We start from the raw sequence: 16,781 nt of genomic DNA on the forward strand, positions 1-16,781 counted from the left end.
CAGTTTTTCCTCATTGGTCATCATAAAAGCCTGTTTAAAACTCACCTATGTACCCAGGTGAGATGCTGGAGTTACTATTCCATCCTGGAATTTACTGAACTGATGAGTCCAACGCAAACATGAAGCATGACTGACCGATTTCGCTTTTAATGGTCTGAAACACGAGTTGATCAACTATGGCCTGTGGTCGTGGGGCTCACCAGCTAAGAATAGTCTTATCTTTGCAAACGGTTGAAAACTATCAGGAAAAGAGCGTTATTTCATGGCACACGGGGCTGAAACTCCAGGGTTCATGGATAACTGTTATCAGAACGCAGCCACGGCCACTCAGTCACACGCTGCCTGGGGCTTCTGCGCGTGCACGCAGGCTCAGTGACAGCCACGTGGGGACAGGTGGCCCGCAGGGCCCAGCACACTTTCTGTCTGCCTCTTTTCAGACAACGTTTTCTGGCCTTGGCTACAGACAACGACGACGTAATCGCCGCGTTTCTGTAGCATTTGCATCACGCTGGCCATTAAGCGTGTAAAAGGCATGGTCTCCTTAATCCTCGCTTTCCCGAGGGAAGAAATCTGAATCACGGTTGCTCTTTACGCACCCAGTCACGTGATCGTTTTTCTGAGGCAAGAAGTTGCTCTTTGGGGGTTGGAGCCCAGCACCGAATCGAATCTGGAAGCCTCTTCCCGAGGGCAGTGACTGTGTTTTACAGGATAAAACGAGCCAGCACTCAGGGGGCTGCTCTGTGTGCTGCAGTGGCTGAAAATGCTTCAGAAAACACAGAAAGAGAAGCCTTAACTTGTGTGTCAGGTGCATCCACTCAAGTCTGGGCCCTAAATTGAAGAAAGTGGATCTGAATTCCACAGGGTTCACCTAATCTAGTCTCCGCATTCCTCCTTTCATTTCTGAAAATGTCAGTGTTTCAGCAACAGAGACGTCGCGTACACTGGGGCCGACCCCTTCCAAGTTCCAGCTGCAGGTGGCTGGAGCGCACGGGGAGAGGTGTGCTTCCCACAGAGCTCAGAGGTGACACACGAGGTGACACACGAGGTGACACACGAGGTGACACACGACTGGACAGCAGACGAGAAGAGGAAAAACGGAGCCTCCACCTAGGTCTCACGTCTTACACAGAAATCAATTCACAGCCGATCGGCGCTCTAAATATGAATGGGAAAAGTGTAAAACTTCCAGAAAAACATACAGAAGAAAGTCCTTGGTATTTAGGGCAAGGCTAGCAGTTCTTGGGCATGGCACCTAAAGCACACTCCATAAAAGCAAACGTTGAGTAATTAGACTTCATCAAAATGTACAATTTTGGTCCATGAAAGACTTTGTTAAGAGGATGAATAGATAAGATATAGATGGGGAGAAAATGTTTGAAAGCCCCATATCTGACAAAGGACTAGTATGTAAAATACATAAGGAGGCTCAAGGTGCCAAAAAAAAAAAATCACCTAACTAGAAAATGGTCAACGGCATGAGGAAACATTTTACTGAAGAGGATATTCAGATAGCAAATAAGCACATGAAAATATGTACAAAGTCATTAGCTATCAGGAAAACGAGAAGAGATATCACTCCATGTCTATAAGCACAGCTAATCTTATTACAAATACTGACATCAAATTATGGTGAGGATGGAGGGAAAGTAAATCGCTTACACACAATTGGTGGAAATGAGAAGTGAGACAGTCACTCTGAACATCTTTGGGCCGTTAAAATGTAAACATTCAATTGCCATTCGACCCAGAAATTACACTTCTGGGCATTTATCCCAGAAAAACGAAAACTTATGTTCACACGTGACTGTCTACAGCAGCTTTGGTCGTCATGGTCCCCAGCCAGACATAACCTCGATGTCCTCCGAGGGGTGAATGAGTGACCAGCTGGTCCGTCCACTCTATGATTACTGACTATTCAGCAATAGAAGGGCATGCACTGTGGGTGCAGGCGGCACCCCTGAGTCTCCCCGAAACTGTGCGAGGGAACGTCAGTCCCAGGAGGCTGCACAATGCCCAATAATAAATGTTCAATTAGATAATATCTACAGGTCAAAATATTTTTTTTTAATTTCTTGAAAATAAATGTTTTAATATTTATTAGCTATGAAACAATATTTTTGAGATGCGGGTCCCGCATAGTTGTAAAACTTGGACTGTGTAAAGGACGCACTTCGAAATGCTGAAAAAGACATAAGATCACAGAGGAGCAGTGTTCGCACCGCGCTGGAGTCACTCACTGACCTTGACGGAGTCCCGGAGGCAGCTCTGGGGACCGAACCAGCTTCCTTTTTTGTAAAGGGATCAGGATGCCCAAGACAAAGCCCGAACGAGGAGTTTTACTTTCATGAAATAGAGCTATCCGTGGGAAACCACTATATCCGTTGTCGGGGGTTTAAAATACTATACGTTTTGGATTTATTTTAAAAGCACTGTACTAGGAGCACAAGTCCTTCAACTTTGCACGCGCCCTAGCATTCTGACTCTCTGTATCCTCATGACACTGAAGGATGATGCTTCTTCACTTATTCAAAGAGATTTTAGTTTCTTTATATCTAAAGGCAAAATCAAATTAAAAACTTCAACCGTCACCCTCCAAAGATCCTTTTCTAAGCATCTATGCACATGAGTAATCATGATTAAATTGGTTCTCAGCTTCCAATAGGGTCTGAACAATAAAAATCTGTGTGTTGGCACAAGACAGATGTGAGTAGATCAAGTAATTACTCTCCGAGTTTTCATTAAATGTTCCACAAATTCACCTCTTCTTACTGGTAATAAGTGCACAGTCACAATTTCAGTGTCATGGAAACCGCAGGTGCTGCAGTGATGCGAGAGCTGGCGCCACAGTGTAGGCGGGCCCCAGGGCTGTTTGCCTGTTTACTGCCTTTCCCCGTTTCTGAGCCCAAAGGACACTATCCGTAGGCCTCCCTGCCAAGCACGTGTTGGGAGACGCTTCCTGGTGTCGGTTTGAATTGAGTGGAGGGGAGCAGTAGGCCATGGAGGGGGATCTAATTTGAGGGCTGAGTTGTTTATCACATAATCCTTCCCCTGAGTCAGTATATCTCTAGGACTGAGAATAAATACTGCCAGTCCCTTACATTTGGGGAAACTTGATGCTTCTGTGTTCCTTACCTTTGAGGGCCGCCCTCAGCTAAACTGCGTGGTGGTAAAAAGAGTGCTCTACCCTATTTACGCTGAAGCACAGGGAAATGCTGCTGATGGAGTTGGATGTGCCTGCGTCCGTTCACAGACCTGGGACAGACGGTGCTGGCCCAGGCCACGCGCTCTCATGCGCACAGAGAACCAGTGGCTCTGTGATGCCGACTAAAACTACATGATATGACATAGACAGGTGTGTGTGCTTTGGGGACTTTTGTTACAGGATCATACAGTTTGTCATAGTTGAAATGAGTCTTATGATGAAGACTGTGTGTGTGCGTGTGTGTGTGTGAGTGTGTGTGCGTGCGCGTATGTGTGTCAGTGTGTGATTGTGTGTGCATATGTGTGTGTGTTTGTGTGTGTGAGTGTGCGTGTGCGTGGGTCTGTGAGGTGTGTGTGTGTCCTTGCACTCAGTGATATGACTGCTCATGTCTAAATAGCTGATAGTCTCCTTAACAACCCTAAATGCTGCCCAGTGTGTCACTCAGGTCTGCACCTCAATGAAAATGTGTCTTAGTGGGAGATGACAAATTTAAGTCCCTTTAAAGTGCAATTTGACATGCATCTATGAGGTAATTGCTCCTGTGGTTGGAACCATTCTTAGCACAGTGAATATTAGAGCAGAAATATAAAAAAATAATCAATTCATTTAGGAAATTCACAGTGTCATCAGAACCAATATTTAGAAAAGAAAAAAGAAATAATCAGAAAATACAGACAAAACAGAAGAAGCAAACAAACATAAACAAAGACAAAATACTTTTAGGTGTCAGATGTCAGACAGAGCAAAGACAGTAATTAAAGTAAAATATGACTTCGGAAAACCAGGCCACTCAGAAACAGCCAGAAAGTCATCAAAGTAGCTGGTGCTGGTATTAGGAAGGGGGTGTGAAAGTCCTATAAAGAAAGCAGGGCTGTTTAACTGCCACTTGTAAAATGAGTCGAAGTAGCCAGATGATCCGAACAGCGGGGAGGGCGTTCTAGGCTGTGGGGAGACTGCAGGTGAAGGCCCGGGAACAACAGAAACAGAGAGTGGACGACGCACGTGAGGACAGAGGGCCAGACCAGAGCCAGAGGTTGGTCTGTCTGAGGACAGTGAGCAGAGCTGGCGTGTTTCTCTAATGTGAGTGAGGTCCGAGAGAGGGGCTCTCAGTGGGGGCTTCACAGGACTAGATTTGCTCCCTGCCAAGGTAGCTCCTCCCAGACATGAGTCTAAGCCCCACAGACGGAGCCAGTGGGTGAGGACGTGGCTGACATGGTGACTTGGTGACGAGGGGAGACGCTGGGTAAGATCAGCCTCCCTCCCTGTTGGAGGCCACACCCAGGTAATCTGGGGACTGGATGTGCCGATGGGACCTGTTTGCCACATGCTGTTTTTGAGACATCTGCAAGATGTCCAGTGAACTGGTCTCACCGTCCTCTGAGGGGTTTGCAAACAGGTGTGAGCTAGAAAGAGAAGCCGCTGGAGTCATCACACATGGATCACGTCCCAAGCCTGGGGACAGAGAAGATTGCTCGGGGGGAGAATGTGCAGAGAAGCCTGCATATCTGAGGACCAGGCCCAAGGATGCCTGCCTGCGACGCCGCAGTCAGAGGAAGACGAGGTTGCAGGAGACACTGGACCGGCGTGGCCGGCCAGGCAGCACAGACCCGAGCGACGGTCGTGACAACCTGGGGGAAAGTGTGTGTCCCCAAGGTGGAAGTGTCACCAGCGCTGCGTTTGTGTGAGGCCATGCCAAGAACCATGGGAAGGCGTGTGAGGGCTGTGACACAGGGGTTACTCTTCACAGTGACAAGGGCAGGGACGGGGAGCTGATGAGAAGGAACCAGAGCGAGGTGACAGAGCAGAGGGCCGAGGGTGACGCGGCGGTGAGGAGAGGCTCACGGTGAGCACCGAGCGCCCCGTGAAGCTGCTGGGGGGCGGGGAAGCGGATGAGAATCAAAGGGAAAATGGTGGTCTGTGCGTTCACTTTAAGCTGTGACTTGAGTGTTTAAATACGAGGAGGGGGAGCCAGAGAGGGAAAGGTGGCGGCGAGCAAGGGAGAGGCCACACACAGCGAAGGCCCCGGGCAGCTGCGGGGACGTCCGTGTCAGGCCGAGCCTTCCTGGGGGCAAAGGATCCACGGTCACTGGTGTGAAGACACAAAACTGACGGCTGGGCAGTGTCTATTGGGAAAATGGCGGGAATTCCTTCCAAGAGGAAGTGAATGCAAACCACCATTTTCCCCTTTTCAGTCCCATCCGCTCCCCCTCACTCTCCACCCCCAACAACTTCACGGGCCCATCGGCAGGTGGGTGGGTGAGACGGCGTGGTATGTATGCCACACAGCAAGACCCCGCCACAAGAAGGAAAGCCAGCCTCTCGTGACAACACGGATGGACCTTGAGGGCATTGTGCTGAGTGGGCATAAGCCAGTGACAGAAGGACAAATACTGACTGATCTCACTTACACGCAGCCTCTAAAACAGCCGTGGAACCACAGACACAGAGAGGAGAACGGTGGTTGTCAGGGGCTGGGGGCAGGGGACATGGGGGGATGTCGGTCAAAGGGTACTCACTTTCAGGTAAAAGATAAATTCTGGGGATCTAATGTATATCATGGTGATTACAGTCAAGAATACTTTTTATATACTTGGAAGTTGTTAAGAAAGTAGGTCTTAAATGTTTTTCCAACAGAAAAGAAATGGTAGTTACGTGACAGGATGGAGGTGTTAGCTAGCTATGTTTTGCCACATATAAATATATCAGATCAACACATGTACACCTTAAATTTACACATTGTTTTATAGCACTATGTCTCAATAAAGCTGGGGAAAAAGAACATACATCCCCAGCAATAGAGAAAGTACCATTTACATGTCCTGTTTCCTTTTCTTTTGTTCCCAATCTTATTAGTATTAGATGCGGCCAATTATAGCCCAGATCGGAACATTTCCACGAATACTGGACTTAGGGCGTCAACTAGGCCAGCGTCTCTGTGTCCAACAGTTTCACACACATCTTTGTATCGCTGCCGTGGGCTGGGTGCTGGTCATCAGAGCTGAATAAAGACCCCTCTGGCCTTGAGTTCACGTCTATGTGTGTAAGCGGCCAACGATAAAGTGGACGGTCAGTTCCCTCTGGTCCCCTGAGGAAATCTCTGGGAGAGCAGAGGGGGCCGTGGTGCTATCAGCTGCTGCCTAGAAACTTGGCGTCTAAGGCCGGGGTTGATGGCTGGGGCTGGCCCCTAAGACAACCCTATTCAGTTCAGCAACTGACAGCCCCGTGGGCCTGTCTCCTTGTAAACAAGAAATGATTTTTTTAAAATGAAAATGTCCCTATTAAATTATCTTTCCATAAAGTAAATTAGGGAGAGATGTCATGTGGCTGCTAAGTTATGACTGTTATTTATGGGGAAATCAATCTCACAAAATCTGAGAAGGCAAAACCACTGAAGCCATGTCCCCTGCATTTGGGGAGGTGACAGTGCAGCCAGCTGGGGGCTCAGGTGAGGTTTATTTAACCCCCAGAGCCAAGGTCCCCTCTGCAGGCTGAACCCCATTTTCTAGCATTTCGCACATGATGAAATTGCACTTAAGCTGTAATGAACGTGTTAGGCTGATCACCATCAGTGTAATGGTGCCAGCCGCACTGCCAGGTGTTACGCGCTGAGTGGAGCCGGCGGGGCAGTGGGCCTTCACTGGGTTTGAACATCCCGGAGCATCAGCGGTTCCTTTTCTAGGGCAGAAAACATCGTCTCAGCGCGAAGTGAAGGTGGACGCACACAAGGACATGTGTGACGCACGCCCGGCTCCGTCCGTTGACACGAAACACAGACGCAGAGAGCGGGGTCACACCTCCACACACCCAGTGCAGCTGCTCCTGTCCCAAGGTCACATGAACACAGGAAAAGGATCCTTTCATGGTGAAATGGGAGATTTCCCACGTGACAGATGAACCTATGTTCATTTTAAAAGTGGGTATTCAACTGTATACAATAAAATTAAAAAAAAACAAAAACCATTTTGCTCGGTCTTCAACTGGTGTCAAAATAATAAGTTATCAAGATAAACAAATGTATAAAGAATTATAAAACTTAAACAGTCAACAGAGATGCATTAATGCCATTCAATCTGTATGAGTTCTCTGCTAGTCAAACGCAGTCTGTACTAGCCACTACTTCGACAACAAACATATAAAGGCCACTTATCTTACTACCAACACTGGACAGAAACTAACCCAGAAGTGAAAGAATCTGTATTATTAAAATTAGCATTTAAATATTGATTGCTAGAGGTTATTTTATTAACAATTTTCCAATGATGCTAAAATCAGTAACCAAACAAGTTTTGGTAGATGGTGTCTGTCACACAATCAAAATCATACTAATATTTTCAAGATTCACATGACTGGAAAGTGTTCAAGCACATTCAGCTAGATAAAACCTTTCCGCTGCTGATTCCATGCCACGCTACAGAAACACAGTCATTCTGCCTCCGGGAACTTGGTCTAGCAGGTTGCAAATAAACGCTCACACACAATGGGGTAAGCATACACCTACCACGAGCCCTGGATTTGGGGACTGTGACAGCGTGACTGGTTCTGCTGAAGGGGTCTCAGAAGGTAGCATGGCTGCACGGGGGTCCACATGCAGGCAAAAAGGGAAGGCTGTGAGCAGTGGGTGAAGGGAACATACACCAAACGTGTGTGTGTGAGTGTGTGTGTGTGTGTGAGTGTGTGTATGTTGGGGGGGTCCTGTGGGTGTGTAAGTTACATGGGCTTTGATGGGCTGGGGGCAATGACTGGGCTGATGTGAAAACCTAGATTAGGGCAAATTTGCAAAGAGGCTCCGATAGCCTATATTTTTGACAATGGGGCAAATCAGAAATGTCCCTGGCTGAGGCGAGAAGATGGTGCAGGGTTCTGAGCGGAATGAGGCACCGTCCGGGTGGCCTGCTTAAGTCACTGTGGTTCCTCTCTCAGCTCAGGTGACAGCAAATGGGCAGCGTCAGCAGATGGACCCACGGTGGCTGCTGCCACCCTGAAATGACTGACAGCGTGGTGGGGGGCTTCAGGAGAGGGACCGGTTGGATTTTGGATCTGTTTTGAACATGGACCCTGCGAACTTGTTGCTGAAATTCACGTGGGGTGTGAGAAAAACAGATTCGTAAAAAGCACATTCAAAGGCTTTCTCCTGGGCAGCTGGCAGAATGCAGCCGACATTTACCAAGATGGGAAAGACGAAGAAAACCAGGATTGTAAAGCGTGAATGGACGTGCGGCGGAGTTCCGTGTGTTAAGTCGCCAGGCGTGTTTGTCCACCTCCAAACAGAGCGTTTTCGAACAGGCCGCTGGGCGCTCAGGGGAGAGGTCTCGGGAGGCTGACGGTAAAGCTCAGGGCTCCTGACAGAGAGGAGGGGCGGCCCCAGTGGCCTCCCGCCTCCGCCGTCAGGGGGAAAGATGGGCTGCAGCAAAAGGGACGGAAACAGAGGGGCCATCGGGATCACAAGGCCCAAGACGGAAAGCAGGCGAAGAATTTGTCTGAAGGCCAGGGAAACAGTCAATAAAATGAAGTAGTCACGAGCTAATACGGGGGTTATGTGGGTGAGACTGGAGTGACACTGATGTTAAATTCTCAGACTTTCCACTGATTGAGAAAAATCTGAACATTCAAACGTCTGTAAGAAAACAAATGTTCAAATAAGAATTTCTCCTCCAATAATTGCTTGGCTCCCGCACTATTGGCATGCTACCCTGTTAAAATGGCTCACCAAGAAAACGCTCATTAGATACTATTGAATAAGTGTCATTTCTGCTCTGCAGCACTGGTCTGTCTTACTTGAAGTATCAGTTGTGTGAGGAAAATGTTTCCTTTCAGTTCCATTATTTTAAATTTTATTCTGAAACCACAGAATGGTGCTAATACCTCAAATTCTAACGTGACCTTGGTTTATGAAAAGCAGGCAGCACGATCTAATTTATACACCAAGTGCCTCTTTTTGTGTCCCGGGATCATAAAGACCCAGAAGTGGCCGCCCCTCCTCACGCCCACAGAAGAGCAGCGAGGCTTCCCGACCTGGAGGGACAGGCATTTGCCCTTTTAGAGGCGATGCGGGCCTTTGTTTGGAAGGACTCGAGCTTGATTTACACGCAGAGCCGGGGTCCCCCCGAGGGCAGGATGGCTCCCGAAACCGCAGGCGTGGAGAGTGGCCTGCTGGTCGCGTGTGCAGGTGGGCGGGCTGGCCAGACCTCCCAGTTTCCTGGTGCTGAAGGGGGTTCCCGGACATACATGCGTCTGTTATATAACCAGGACTGAGGGGTTTCAGGAAACGTCTTTACTAAAATCAGAAACGTCCTGGGCTACCTGTGACAGGTCAGTTACCTGGATGGAAGGGTCACATTTGTATCCGGGTCCCTGCCTGAGAGTGTCCCCGGAGTGGCCGACCTCACTGTGTCGCTCCTACAGGGTCTTGGCCTTGGACATGGCAGGGAAGGCCTAGCGTCCAGGCCTGTGGTCCTTTGAGACGACCAGGGCCCGGAGCCATGGCAGCCAGCTGGGGAGAAGCATGCGGGGGGCCAGGGGTGCAGGCTGTGAGCAGCCAAAGGAGGGGCAGGGTCCCCCGGTGCTCCCCACACAGGACCCGCCCTGGGTCCCCCCAGAGCCGAAACGGGGCGGGGCTTCCCGGGTACACTGCCCCGGCCTCGTCTGCATGACGCGTGGGAGCTGCAAAGGGGCCTGATTTCACGTAGGAAAAGGAGGTGCGGTTTGTTTTAAATACCTGAGAGCGGAGGCCATTCTTGGCCATGGCGCGTGTGTGTGCGCGCGCGTGTGTGTGTGTGTGTGTGTGTGTGTGTGTGTGTGTGTGTGTGTGTAACTGTGGTATTTAGAATCCAACATGAAACTGATGGCACAGCTCCAGTAGGATTATTTGAGAGGGTGTTTTCATAAAGCTGGGGTGTAGAGAGTCCCGTGGTTACGGAGTTGGTTACAGGAAGCTGGCAAGGGACATGTAGGGACATCCCCTCTTGAGAAAAACAGTGGGTTTTGCTGGAGGGACACAGCCCACCCAGGGAAGCCGACATCAGTGCCCTGACCCCACTGTCCACCCTGAACCCCTCTTCTCCTGTCGAGCTCCCCACTGGATGAAGCCCCCTAGAGGGTCGAGGACATAGTCCATACAGGTTCCCCAATGGGGCCACAGGGAAGATTAAGGGGAGGAGAAGGGGAGACCTAAAAATGCAACGGGAAAACAGGAGACAGAGTGTAGAGTTTTGCAAATGGAAAGGTCCTTAGAAATTGGGGCAAATAAAGCAATGAGGACAGAGAGAGAAGGTCAGTCTCAAATCCTTAGAGCTCAAGAGAGAAAGCCAATTTCCTGATCACTGTCCAGGCCAAGTTTTTCTAAATTATGACAAGCAGAATTTTATATCTTTTTCTTTAAGAGTTTTAAAGAAACCTTGCAGAAACTCATTCATAAAAACAAACAAACAAACAAACAAACAAACAAACAAACAAACAAATCACCTGGAGTCGCCATTCCATTTTCACCCCTAACGCTCTGCTCCCCACCGTCTACACCAGGCTGGAGGGGTTATGCATCAGTTACGGGGAGGGGAGGGTCGTATTCAAGTGTTACAGAGAACCACGTGAAATTGCCAACAGTCGATTGTTTTTATCTACACAAAGGACAATTTCATATGGTTCAATCTAAAACACTTGAAAAAAAAAAACCAGTGAAAAGATTAAGCAAGTTTGTGTAGAGAAATTAAGGGTGTGTTCACGTTTATTACTTTCTAAATATTGATAGAATAATTATATGAGGTGGGTAAAATGTCTGTGGTCTCAAATACTCAAATAACTATAATAAAGTCTTTTTAAAAAATTCAAACTAGGAAGATGTCTTTTTAAAAGAGAATCATGACGGAATATAGAAAAATAAGTGGTTGCTGGGTCCCACAAGAAGTTGAAAACGGGAAGAGTTTTAAAAAGGCAGGAGCAAAAGTGAACATCCTCTTAATATGTGACCCAGCAGTCAGGGTCCTTGTAATTCACCCAAAGGGGCTGAAAACGACGTCCACACACAGACCTGCCCACGGTGTTACAGCAGCTTTAGTCGTCATGGAGGGTCACCAAGGTGTCCTTCAACGGGGGACAGATAATGAACTGTGGTCCATCCAGACATGGAGTGTTATTCAGTTAAAAGAAAATGAGCTATCAGGCCATGAAAAGACAAGGAAGAACCTTAAATGCATATGACTAAGTGACAGAAGCCAATCCGAAAAGGCTGCACACTATGTGATCCCAACTCTGACATTCTGGGAAAGGCACAACTATGGGGACAATGACAGATCAGTGGTTGTAATGAGTGCGGGAGGGGTGAACACGGGGCGCACAGGGACGTTTAGGGCAGTCAGACTCCTCCGTGTGACACTGTGATGATGGTACAGGTCATTACACATCTGTCCAAACCCACTGAAGGAGCAACACTGTGACCTGAGGTGAACTGTGGCCTCTGGGTGATGACGTGTCAGGGCAGGCTCATCAGTTGTCACAAATGTCCCATCTGGGAGGCTGTTGACAGCAGGGCGGCCGTGTGTGTGTGTTGGGGGGGGTCAGGATGTGTGTGGGAAATCTCTGTGCCTTCCTCTCAGTTTTGCTCTGAACCCAAAACTGCTCTAAGAAAATAAAGTTTAATTTAACAAAAAGGCCAGGCGCGTATAGAGCAGGAAGGAGAGGAACGTGAACACACCCTCACCTCACTTGTCACCCACTTTCTGTTTTGCCAAATGAGGGCAGCACATCACACGCCTGCCATCGGCCCTCACCGCCGTTTCCGGAGACAGAGGACATTTTTATCTCACAAAACATAGCAAAAATGATATAGTTGTGGAATAAAAGACATTTTCCCCACGGCAGGTGAGCTGTGGCAAACACCTTGCTAATTTTGCTGTAGACCAGAGAACATTTTACCACTCACAGGATACGATCCCACGAGCACATGTTTGCAAACTGCTGCTCTGAGTGCAGTGAAAGCAGAGGTGAGAAACTGGGCAGACCATAACCTCAGTTTTATTAGCAACCTTTTAAAGCATAAAATTGACCTAAGCTCATTTTCTTATGTAAATCCTAAATATGGCTCACCGGGGACCTACCGGGACATAAACGGGGTTGGAACGTGTTTATGTGCAAATTCCACTTGTTATACACGGACGGCTGACCCCGTGCTCCCGAGTTATGTGAGGCGTCTAGATGGTGGAAACGGAAGTGCAGTCCATGTGCGGACTCCCCGAAACATCTCCACCCCCTCCTTCCCGGGAACCGTTCATTACAAACGGGCTGCACAGCCACCATGGGAACGACCCCCAGGACATGACAGGCGACACGTGCCAGTGTGGTGTCGCACCGGCGATCCCGCAGAAACCATTATGTCACACTGAGTCCCCGAAACCCTGGCCCCGAGGAGGGTAGACTGCAGACACTTCTAAGCAGGAGGCGCCCGTGGAGGGAGGCCCTGGGATGAGCAGCTGGTAGCACCCCGACTCCATCCATGGTCAAGCCAGGAGACTGGGCAGCCGGGTGGGTGCCAGGTGTGGGGCAGCCCCCGAGAGAAACTGCTGCTCGGGTAGAGACCCGCATCTGACCGGGGCTGAAGGTCAGCGGATTAAGCCTTTGCAGGGATCTCTTTCCATGTAACTAAGGGGATCTGTGGCCCATCGCGGAGCAGTAAAGCAACTGCCCGAGAAAACGCATTCCGTCCACGCGCTCCTGGGAGCTGAGGTCCTGCTGACACAGGCGACAGCCCTGCGGGGGGGCCGGAGCGCGCGTCCCCCCCGGGCACACGGGCGCCACTTACTTGAGAACTGGATGGAAAAGCCCGACTTGCTGATGAAGAAGTCGCTGTCGAACTGCAGCGTGAGCGAGCTGAAGGTGCTGTGGATGTCGCCGGGCAGCGCGGAGCCGCTCCACTCCTTCAGCAGCACGTCGCTGTCCACGGGGCCGTCCCACACCTTCAGGATGTCGTGAGCCAGCTCCGTGTCGAACACGATGAAGTGGAGGCTGCCGAGAGAGAGCACGGCCTGTGGGATCGCGCGGCCGCAGCGCGTTCCCGAGGTCGCCCCGCGCCCCCACCCGTGACCCAGCGGCGCGGCCTGATGGCACCGAGCCCACGTGTGCACCCGGGACGTGAGCGCAGGCCTGGCGCGCGCGTGGGGTGGGCCCGCGTGGGGTGGGCCCGCGGACCACTGGGCTGCACACAGAGCTGCTTCCTAAGACGGGCAGTTCCGAGAGAGGGGGCAGCTCTCCTCGCCCACAGCTGCCCTGGCACACGCATCACGGCAGGTTTGACAGCTTGTGTCAAGCGAGTGGAAGTCAGATCTTTCAAGCATCAGGTGTCAGTGTTGTCCCTGCAATGCCCACGAGGTGGCAGCACCCACGCCAGGAGGAAACCGCGCACAAGGACGGGGACCCTTTACCTCAGAGGGATGCTGGCTACCGTATGTCAGTGAGCTGACCTTATGCTGTATTTGTTTCCACAAATTTTATTTGCAGAAAAAGGCATTATTTGAAACACCCACCCAAAGTCAGAAAGGCATACTATAAAACCCTTTCTTTATAAAATTTAAAATGCTTCCACTAGGTAATTTCCAGGACAACTTAGAAGTCTCCACATCTGAGAAATGCACTGTCAGAGGCAGCAGGTGAATTCTGGTCGCATTGACCGCAATTCAAACAGATTACAGAGGAGCTGAAATACCGACCAAAACCTGCCTTTCCTGAACGCGAGGGAGGTAAAAATCAATAGATTCCATAAGAAAAACTGGACACAAGCCCTAAGTATTTATCTTGTGCACATTATACATGCAAACATATCAATCTCACCCTGCACACGGTATGAAATATATAGTATGTTTTTCAATGTTCAACGAAAACATGTTTATGTGGAGAAAAGTGCAGAGTACGGTGGACACCTGTACACCCACCAATGTTAACACTTGGCCCTACTTGCTGTAGACTTTTTAGAAAATATTGTACAGACAGAGCCACACTACCACGCCCTCCCCCTTATTTATTTTTCTTGCTCTCATCCCACGTTCTGAAATTACAGTGCACTGTTCACCCGTCTGTACTTCCACAATTTTCATGTGCGTGGGTGTGCAGGTCTCTCCGGACAATATACAGTGGTATTTTGTGTGTTTAATCGAAGCGTCACATCATCGATGTCATTTTGCCCTGTATATGCTTGTATCATGTTCAAGTTGCTTTTTACATCTGGCATCACGTGGGTCTCCTCGTACTGAGAGACATGGGTTTTGTTAATTCACTTGAGAAACACGTGCCAGCACTTCTCTAACAGATAGTCCCTAGGTTTTACGATGACACGCCGTGCTGCAGCACACATCTCGGGGGGCCCACCCTAGGGACCCCAGGCTCCAAAAGGGAAACGGCCTAGTTGGTCTCCCAAGTGACTGTGACGACTCGCTGTGTCTCAGCAGCACACGAAAATGCCTCTGTCTTGTCGGATACCTACCAGTACCTGATATTACCACACTTCAACGGTCGTGAGGAGGGAGAACTGGTTGTGTGGGATGGTGCCTTGTTTAAACTGCATTTCCCTGACTCTGTGAGGTGGGACATCTTTTTGTGTCTCTAAGGCAACCCCCTTCAATAGTTCAACAATTCAACAACTATTTATTGAGCACCGACTGTGTACCCGGCACTATGGGGGGACTTTGGGTACCTCAGTGGACTAAACAAAGAACCTGTGTTCCCGGAGCCCACATGGCAAGGGGAGGAAACGGCATCAGCCTCCGGCATAACACACAGCTAAAGGCGACAGCGTGCTAGGAGGAGGGACGTGCAGCTGGAGAAAGACAGCAGCAGCACGGAGCGAAGGCGCAGGCTGTGCCGAGGCTGGGGTCGGGGAGACTGAAGTATTAGATGGGCAGGGAGGCTAACTGACAACCCACGTGGGTGAGGGGAGGTCTGAGCAGACTTGACGGAGACGGGCAGTTTGTTCTGTTCCATCAGGACCCAGTGTCCCTGAGGCAGAGAGGGTGGGATGGGGACGTAAGAGCTGTGATCCGGGAAATAATGGGTCTGGGGAGGAGGAAAAACACACAGGGCTTTGAAGGTTATTTTAAAGATAGCTTTAGGCTGGGTGATATACGAATGTGTCATTTTTAATGAAGCACTTATCTCACCTACGATTTAAAAAAACAAAACCAAAAAACCCCGACTCTGCTTGTTGTGTTGACAACGGACTGCAGAGGGGAACGTGGAATCAGGAATTGCCTCTCGAGGGACGCAGGCAGGAGGGGCCTGCTGCTCGGGGAGCTGGGCGGCGGGCGCCCAGAGGCGCCACAGGCTGGGCAGGCTCTGACGGCAGAGGAGGCCGGGCTGGCGAGGGCCTGCGAGATAGAGGGCGCACGGCACTTCCCAGCTGTTGCCTAAGAAACTAGAGGCTGTGGCTGTTGTCAGCTGAGTGACAAAGGGTGCCAGTGAGCCTGTCTGTGACACGGGGAAGGCCGAAGCTTCTGTGTGGGACCCACGGTGTCAAGACGTCCACATCGGCCATCACGCAGAGGGTTCTGCAGAGGAGTCCGGGTGGAAATAACCAAGGGCGGTGTCCCCGGCACATCAGCGTTTTTCGAAGCCCTGGACAGGATGTCATTAAAGGTTATACAGGAGGAAAGAGAAGAGGGCCATGGACTCCGAATTACCTGAGCACACGTTTGCCCACTTTGCCAGGAGCTGGTCATCTTTTACTATTGTTTCTAGTTTATATTTTATTCTTGCCGGAAGATCTTGTTACATAGTCATTATCATTTTCAGAAAAACCTGCTACTTACTATGTATGCTAGGAGGGTTTCTGTTTTACTATAGTGTTGATCGGGAAATGTATTAAATTCTACTAAGTTGGTTTTTCTATGTCTATTTAGATGACCATATTGTTATTTTATTCTTAATATAGAAATGGGATGAATCACAGAGTTCAGCTCTTAATTTTTATTTCTTTTCTTTAAAATTTTATTTTATTTTTAATTAGTTTCAGGTGTACAATGCAGTGCAATAGTTATACTTTTTACCTCACAAAGTGACAACCCTCCTCCCCCATAATTTTGATTTCTTAAACTTTACTTATCTTTTGACAAGTAATTTTAGCCTTATTTAATGTTTTGGACCATTCTTTTAGTTTTTTCTTTGGACTTGAAGATTTTTCCAATATATTGGTATAATGTAATGTTTTATTTTCTTCAATTTTCTAATAAAAATAAAATCTATTATATGGATATATCTCTAGTTCCATTTCTAATATCAATTATTTGAGCCATCCACATTTTATCTTAATAAATCATGTCAGTTATCTGTCAATTCAATGACATTTCTTTCAAAAATCAGTTTGTGGATTGGTTAGTTCTCTATGTTGTTTCTTTAATTTTTTTACTATACGGGCTGTTTTCCCACGTCCACTTCCTCGAATTTACTCTGATATTATTTTCTAAATTCTATCAGCTGGAAGCTCAACTTCTTGATTTTCAAGTTATCTTCTTTTTCCAATACATGTGTTTAGGGTTATAAATTTCCTATTAAGCTATGAATCCTGTCTTTTGAATTCTCAAACTGGAGGGGGTCTTTGTTACTT

General features: G+C 48.8%; 1 protein-coding gene across 1 annotated transcript in view; it reads right to left on the reverse strand.

Annotated features, from left to right (window-relative positions):
• Positions 1-16,781, reverse strand: part of CSMD1 (CUB and Sushi multiple domains 1) — a 1,699,370-nt gene that overhangs the window by 247,389 nt on the left and 1,435,200 nt on the right. Inside the window, exon 26 of the mRNA XM_019652695.1 lies at positions 12,993-13,195. Within this exon, the coding sequence (XP_019508240.1) occupies positions 12,993-13,195 (203 nt within the window). The remainder of the gene's footprint in view (positions 1-12,992; positions 13,196-16,781) is intronic.

Source organism: Hipposideros armiger, unplaced genomic scaffold, assembly GCF_001890085.2.
Source record: "Hipposideros armiger isolate ML-2016 unplaced genomic scaffold, ASM189008v1 scaffold_185, whole genome shotgun sequence".
Classification (NCBI taxonomy): Eukaryota; Metazoa; Chordata; class Mammalia; order Chiroptera; family Hipposideridae; genus Hipposideros; species Hipposideros armiger.